Source organism: Rhinolophus sinicus, chromosome 5, assembly GCF_057876585.1.
Source record: "Rhinolophus sinicus isolate RSI-liver-muscle chromosome 5, RSI-T2T, whole genome shotgun sequence".
NCBI classification, from domain to species: domain Eukaryota; kingdom Metazoa; phylum Chordata; class Mammalia; order Chiroptera; family Rhinolophidae; genus Rhinolophus; species Rhinolophus sinicus.
This window is the reverse complement of record NC_142505.1, coordinates 78454586-78462515: the sequence shown is the minus strand read 5'-3', so window position 1 is coordinate 78462515 and position 7930 is coordinate 78454586. Positions and strand designations below refer to the sequence as shown.

The 7930-nt window shown below is 53.5% G+C and overlaps 1 protein-coding gene across 1 annotated transcript; it reads left to right on the top strand.

Annotated features, from left to right (window-relative positions):
- The first annotated feature begins 5826 nt into the window (after positions 1-5826).
- Positions 5827-7408, top strand: NEUROG1 (neurogenin 1). The gene has a single exon (XM_019740253.3). The coding sequence runs from the start codon at positions 6079-6081 to the stop codon at positions 6826-6828; it is 750 nt and encodes a 249-aa protein (XP_019595812.2). The 5' UTR covers positions 5827-6078; the 3' UTR covers positions 6829-7408.
- The last annotated feature ends 522 nt before the right edge of the window (positions 7409-7930 follow it).

The following is a 7930-nucleotide window of genomic DNA, read 5'->3' as shown; positions in this document are numbered from 1 at the left end:
CGGGTGTATTTAAGGACCTGAAAGGAACACTGTGAGCCTCTGGGTCCCACATCATCCTTTATCCCTTTCTCTTGTATAACTGCACCTTTCTCTTCCTTTTTTCTAAAAAGAATACAGGTTTTCTTTCCAAATGCCACCCAGGAAACCAATGCCATCCCACCACCCCCACCACCCCCCAGGTAGGTCCGGAAAGAAAATGATGATAGAAGTTGAGCAGTCTTGTTTAGAAAGAATGGCCCTCTCCACGGCTTTACTTTGTGCAGTAATTTCCATTAAGGCTGCCCCTGTGGATGTCGGTATTGCCCAGCAGCTTTATAAACTCAGTGCAGTGCACTGCCCTATGCCCAGTACCCAGATAGATGAGTGGCTAAATAAGGTGCCTGCAGCATTCACCTTTCCAATCATAAACCGTGTCTGAGAGCTCATGTGTGCTGTAAGAAATAAAAGACCTTCGCCTGTAACCCCATGAAAGATCTACATGTAAGTGCCACCGTGCTCTTGAAATTAATATTCTGTCTAACCAACTGGAGTAGATGGGGAATGAAAAGCCTCAGCTAAAACAATTTGGGGGGCAGTATAAAATGTGATGGTGTCTTCCCCACCTCCAACACATTCAGATTATCATTGCAGCACCTGTAATTACAGGACACTAACCCCTCAGCCTCATTCCCATTACAGCACCTCTAAAAGATAGTTTGTTCAACCTCAGACTGACGTGTTTCTGATAACTGAAAGCGAGGATAGCAAGGAGGCCGTCTGGTTCAGCCTCATGTCCACAGAAGGGCTCAAAGCCTGTGGGGCTAACTCCCAATGAAGCCATACTCACCTCATTGAGACGCTGACAAGGCTGGCAGAAGACGTGCAACCACAAATTTAAATCTGGATCCGTCCCTGGATCCCCACGCTTACAGGCACCGTCATTTGGTGTTCATTTTAAAATTCTGAAGTTATCTTGTGAACAGCACAGACTGCTTTGTATTTTTGAGATCAGATTCATTTATTACATGTAAACATTTATAATTTGCCACTATTTTCTCCTATTTTGGCCTTTTTTCATTAAAAAAATACACCAAGAATCCCAAAAGACCCTGCAAGCATTGCGATGCCTTGCTCAACCCTGAGAGCCTCTCCCTCCCATCTCTCTAGAAAGCGGGTTCCTTCATCAGTGTGTTAACATCAGAAAGGGCCTCTCCATAAGGAACTGAAATCGCCTCCCTGCAAGTTCCACAGTGGTCTCCAGTCAGACCTCCAGAGATGCCCAGAACAGTTGTGCACCTTCTGGCCCCTGCGTGCCTTTCGAGGATCCTCCCTTCACCTCATTCTCCCAGTTGTCAGACAGGCAGGCAAAGCCACAGGAGAAGCACCAGCCTTGGCAGTGCAGGTAGCACGAGGAGCTGTCACTGAAACATGCTTAATCTACCTCGAGGGCTTACACAAACACATGAGAGGAGGGTGGAAGCTAAAGCAAGATACTTATTCCAAATAGAGGAGCAAACAGAGATTCTAGGTATCAGCCAATAGCAACTACGGTATGTGGTCCAGATTTCCAGAGATTCTGATTCTGGGCATCTGGGGTGCTCCGCCCCCCCTTCCCCTCTCCCCCATCAGCGCTACCATCTCAGGTGACCACAGTGTGAAAAACTCTGGCTTAATCCCTTGGAACATCTGCCCCACCCATCCACTTCCACCCCCCAGCAGATTGGCAGCTGGATGGCTCACACATCAGGCAGCCAGAACACCTGGGGCAGTCAGCGCCTGCTGTGGTTGGATTTATTACATGCCCACATTGCATCCTATTGTGCTCTGAGAATGAGGGCTTCCACAGCTGTGCTCTGACTAGGCTCCAAGGGATTTTGGGGGGCAGAAGAAACTTTCATCTTCTTCAACAAGGCTACATATCGTCTGAGAAGGGCCCAGCTTTTTTCTGACAGGGAGAAAGCTCTTAGCCTCATAAAGAACAAACAGGTCTGAGCCTAAGCTACCGTCTCATTCTCATCCTCCCAGGGTTCATCTCCATCCTCACTGGGTCCTTTGTAGGAGAGGCCCCCCAAAGCCTCAGATGCACTTATGAAAAGCACCAGGAACAGGCACTAATGTCCTGGGAGGAGCTGCCACATGCATTCCCCAAGAGCCACAAGCAGGCAGGGCAAGGCTAAGCAGCCTGCATGGTCAGGTCACCATGGTGCAGGCAGAGGAGAGGGACAAAGGCAGGAGAGAGCACAGATCCACTGCTAGCTCCTACGGGGCCTTTGTGCACCTGTGAAAAGCACACTTCTCTGGGCAGAGCAGTCACACATTAGAGTGCATAGCTTGGCAGGTAGTGGACAGGTTCGATTTGAGCCGCCACTTGCCTTGGATGCCCTTGTGCAATAAACCACTGGAACAACTGTGACAGCACTGCTCAGAAAGAGCAGCAGCAGAAGGAGATAGAAAGGAAGAAGAAAGGCCGACACGGCCATTCAAGGCCCATCACAACTGCCCCCTACCCTCTTCCCACTGGGCCCCCACAGAAGCCCCATCCAGAAGGGCCAACACATGGCTGCCACAGTCTCCCCTCCCTTCCCTTCTACCTAGATTGTCTGTCCATATCCCACCCATCCTTCCAGGCCTTCTTCAGTTCCCCTCTGCCAAGAAGCCTTCTCTGACCAGCCCCCTTCCCTTTGGGGAGGTGCACAATGCTTTTCTGATCTGCTCCTTTAGTGAGCCCCCAGCATTTCTCTCAGCCAGTGGCAGGTCACCTTTCTGGGGCCATGTCTCCCCTGCCCCTACACTATAGGTCTGTCTGACTCTCCATAGAGCACCTGGCACAGGGCAGCATGTAGTAGGCACTCACTGTGTATGACTAATTGTGATGGAAAAACACGGAACAGGGGCTGAAAAGACTCCTGAGTCTGGCCCTAGTTCACCACCAGTGATCCTTGGGGTAACCTGGAGAAAAGACCTCCCCATCTCCCACCTCATTTTCCCATGCATGAGGTGCAGAGGATGGATAAATAATTTCCAAGTGTTCCTCAGGCACTGAACCCGAGGTTTACGAGACTTGGAGCTCTGGCCCCACCAGCCAGGTTTTCACCTGTTACCCCAATGTCTAGCACAGTAGTTGGCCCTGAATAGGTAACAATATGGTATATGGGTTGTCTTGGTCTCTATGCTTTGTCAACCTGAGCATTTTAACTTGGTGTTTTATTTAGCAAACCCGACATCGAACCTGGCCAACTCAAGCCAAAGAGCCCTACTGGGAAAAGACCTGTTATGGGGTTTCTCATGCAATAAATGGGAAAGCTAGAGAACCAGGCTTGGCAAACAAGTGTAGGGTGTGTGTGTGTGTGTGTGTGTGTGTGTGTGTGTGTGTGTGTGTGTGTGCAGGCAAACCCAAAGAAGAGCTAGGTCAGGACACCCACTGGCTCCTGCCATCTCTTCCACCACTGGTTACTGCCTAACCCTAACCAGTTCCTGCCACTACACGAATACTCTGAACTGTCACCAGCTCAGAGCTTAGGTCCCAAGTGGGGCTTGTGATTGATCCCACTTAAGTCAATGGCCACATGGCCACACCCTAATTGCCATGTATGGGAAAAAAGGTGCTCACGCATCCAAATTCCTCAGTTGGAAGGCACTTCAGGTACAAGGCAGCTAAGAAATGATGACTCTGAAGACCCTTTTCCCCTGACCAAAGAGATTCGCTCTTCCAGGAATTTGGAAAAGGAGCTGTAGTATGAATAGTGGCTCCCCAAAAGATATATCCACCCCGAACCTCAGAATGTGAACTTATTTGGAATAAGGGTCTTTGCAACTAGAATTAAGGTAAGAATTTCAAGATGAAATCATGCTGGATTAGGATTAGGGCCCTGGATTAGGGCCCTAAATCCAGTGACATGAGTCCTTATAAGAGACAGAAAAGAAGACACAAAAACACAGAGGAGAAAGAAGCAGAGACTGAAGTGGTGCAGCTGCAACCAAGGAATGCCAAGGATTGCCAGGAGCCACCAGAAGTGAGGAGAAGCACAGAATGGATTGTCCCTCCGAATCTCCAAAAGAGCCAGCCCTGCTGATGCTTTGATTTCAGACTTCTGGCCTCCTGAACTGTGAGGGAATACGTTTCTGTTGTTTTAAGGCCCCTAGTTTGTGGTAATTTATTATAGCAGTCTCGGGAAAATAAGACAGGGGCCCAGAGATGTCATCATGTCCAAGTCAGTGGGACAGCATTGGAGCCACAGGAAGCTGAAGCCGGGAGAACAGCAGAAGCAGAGTGAGGGCTCACACAAAGCCAGCAGCCCTTGGATTCCGTGAGATGCCGAGTAGCACCCAGCAATTTCCCTTTCTTGCTTAAGCTGAGTAATGCCACGTTTCATGGTTCCCAACAAATCCTAAAGCCAGTATATGACTGTGTCCAGCCTGCCCCCCATGTGAGGGTACATATGAGCTGCAGCAGGGGAAGGGAGAGCGAGGTAAAGTCCACTGAGCCAGAAGATACGCCCTGGTCAGCCAGCCAAGGCAGGCTCTGCCTCCAGAGAGCACCCCTCCAGAAAGTAGACAATATCCTAGGCAGAGTCCACTCTGAGGACAGCAGGCCAAGCACTAGGGCTGAGGCCACCACCCAGATATCATGGGGAGGAAGTTGAAAGTTGGCTGAAAGGTGTTCATTTTGTTTTTAACCCTACCCCCATAATCTAGTGCTGTCCCTTAGTGGCTGTTTTCCCCTAAGTACAAAGTTGGGGGTATCTAGATGTTTATTGCTCCAGAGTGAACAGTGGTGACCAGAAAGAGTAAAGCCACTCCTGACATGCAGAGTGAAAACCTGCTGAAATAGGCGCCTTTACATCATTAAGAGGAAGAAAGAGATGAGGGGAGAGGGAGGCTTGCTACCCTCTCTCCTGGGCCAGGAAATCCCCTTCCCCTAGCTGGCTGGCACTCACTCCACGGGGTTTCAGAGGCTGGTAAGCAACGCCAGCAGTGCGAGCCGGGAGGGTGTGGGGAGAGAAGGCGGTGAGGACTCCCCAGAGAGGACTGGCAAGTTTTTGTTATTTAAAGACTCTTCCGACAGTGCTGGGGGTGTTCGGGGAGCAGGGAGTCGGCCAAGACTCCACCGAACTTGGGAAATCATCCATTCCTTTACGTTCCGCACTGCTCCCTCACCCCCACCCCCAGGTGAAGGTGAGCAGAGCCATTGTCCTGTTTGGACATCTCGCAACCATTCATCAGGAGCTCAGTTAAAAAAAACACCGTGCCAAGTGTCCCACGGACATCACCTCACATCATCCTCAACAGAATAGGTTCGTGTCCCATTTTACAGACGGGGAAAGTGAAGTCAAATCACTTGCCCAAAGTCACGCGGCCACTCAGCAGCTTCAGAGAGGAAGCGAACCCAGCATCTCAGCTGGCTCCAGGTTTCCGCGACTCGCCGCACGGCTCACACTTTGCTGCCCGCGCCCCGCCTCCCCATCCCACCCCAGCGAGGGGCGCCCGGCCCGCCCCCGGAGGAGCGTGCCTCGGCGACTAATCGCCGGCCGCCCCCGCCTCCGTTTTCACTGCCTGGAGACGCCTCGGCCGGCTTAGCCCAGAGACGGCTCCCGGGGCCGCGAGACGCCGCCGATTGGCCCGTGGTAATTACGGGCACGCTCCGGGAGGGGGGAGGGGCGGGGGCGGCCCCCCGCGAGCATAAATTATGCAAATACCCGGGCACCGCACGGGGCTGACCTGCCGCCTCGCTCCATTCAAGGGGGCTGCCTCAAGGGCGGAGGTGGCCAGGGAGGGGGGCGCCCATTGTTGCGCCGGGTACTTAAGGGGTCCTGAGGCCGGTCGTGTGCCACACTCGGTACTCACACGAGCTGATCTGATTGCCGGCGAGATCACTCAGGAGACCGGCTGGAGCGGAGCGTGGCCCCTGCAGGCAAAGAGAAGGAGGCGAGGCCAAGTTCCCGGTGCGCCCCAGAGCCCTTCCAGGCCTTTGCGCCCGCAGCGGGCACAGTAAGCCCGGGCCGTTCCTAAAGTAAGTGCGCCCCGGCACCCCTGCCCTCAACCCAGGCTCCTGCCCTCTAAGCACCCTCTAACTGTCCGTCGGTCCTGCACGACGCAACGATGCCAGCCCCTCTGGAGACCTGCCTCTCGGACCTCGACTGCGCCAGCAGCAGCAGCAGCAGTAGCAGCAGCAGCAGCGACCTGTCCGGCTTCCTCACCGACGAGGAGGACTGTGCCAGGCTCCACACACCAGCTTCCTCCTCGGGGCCGCCCGGGCCGGCCCGCAGGGGCGCACCCGGCCTTCACGGGGCTTCCGAGACTCCCCGGGCACAGGACGACGAGCAGGAGCGGCGGCGGCGCAGGGGCCGCGCGCGAGTGCGCTCGGAGGCGCTGCTGCACTCGCTGCGAAGGAGTCGGCGCGTCAAGGCCAACGACCGCGAGCGCAACCGCATGCACAACCTGAACGCGGCGCTGGATGCGCTGCGCAGCGTGCTGCCCTCCTTCCCCGACGACACCAAGCTCACCAAGATCGAGACGCTGCGCTTCGCCTACAACTACATCTGGGCTCTGGCGGAGACTCTGCGCCTGGCTGATCAGGGGCTGTCCGCGGGCGGTGTCCGGGAGCGCCTCCTGCCTCCGCAGTGTGCCCCCTGCCTGCCGGGGCCCCCGAGCCCCGCCAGCGACGCCGAATCCTGGGGCTCCGGTGCTGCCGCCTCCCCGTGCGCTGCCGCCGCCTCGCCTCTCTCTGACCCCAGTAGCCCTGCCGCCTCCGAAGACTTCTCCTACGGTCCAGGCGACCCCCTTTTCTCCTTCCCCGGCCTGCCCAAAGACTTGCTCCACACGTCGCCCTGTTTCATCCCTTACCACTAGGCCCTTTTTGGACACCATTGCCTCCCCCTCCCCCAGGCAACAGGCAGTAGATGGGGCCCCAGCTGCGGGACCCCCACTCCAGGCGGAGGGAGGAAGCAGGAGCTTTAAAGGGGTGGGGGATACCTGAGCCGCTTGTTAGGTCGCTGCACCCTCACCGTGTCTGCCCCTTGCTCTGTTTCTCCAGCCCTCAGCCTTAGGCCCCTCCTGCCCGCCCCTAGACAGCCTTTCCTTTTGCACTTTCTGAACTCCACAAAACCTCCTTTGTGGCTGGCTCAGAGCTGACCCCAGCCACCACTTCAGTGTGATTTAGAAAAGGGACAGATCAGCCCCTGAAGACGAGGTGAAAAGTCAATTTTACAATTTGTAGAACTCTAATGAAGAAAAACGAGCATGAAAATTCGGTTTGAGCCGGCTAACAATACAATGAAAAGGCTTAAAAAGGAGAGACAAGGCGTGGGCTTCATGCATTATGGATCCTGACCCCACCACGGCAGGCCTGCTCGGGAAGAGCCCGAGATGCTTGCGCAGCTATTCAGGCACCGGGCTGGAGAGTACTTTAATTTATTCAAGATGCTTCATTCATAGGAAAATGTATTTTTGTACATAAAGAGTTTATTCTATTATTATGAGCTATCAAAGTTTACATTTTTGTACTGCAGATGTTTCGTGTAAATAAAAACTAAGTAAAAAAAAATAAGTCACCACGTTTCTTGCTTCATGTTGGTGTGTCTCTGGGGCTTTTCTTCCCTTCCTCGGGCAGCTCAACCACTAAAATGAAACACTATCCCCACCCACCTCCAAACCTTCCAGTCTTGTTTCAAAAACCAGTAAACTATAAAATGCACCTGATTTCACCAAGGACAGGATAAAGACAGACTAGGGAGTTTGGGATCCATCATTTCCCGTCACCTTGTAAACACAAGGGAGATCTTTCAGGCTCCCCATAAGCCAATTAAGACTTTTTGAGCGAGGAATTAGCCCTGGAGAGCAGCTACCTGTAGAGGTAGGGGCAGTGGGAGAGTCTTTCTTTTGAGGAACTCCAAGTCAGCTGGCTCTGTGTTTCAAAGAGAGGGGATTAAAAAGATCAATACAGTGTGACCAC

What these genes read in the sequence shown, in the direction of transcription:
- NEUROG1 (XM_019740253.3), top strand. Translation starts at nt 6,079, where the DNA reads ATGCCAGCCCCTCTGGAGACCTGCCTCTCGGACCTCGACTGCGCCAGC.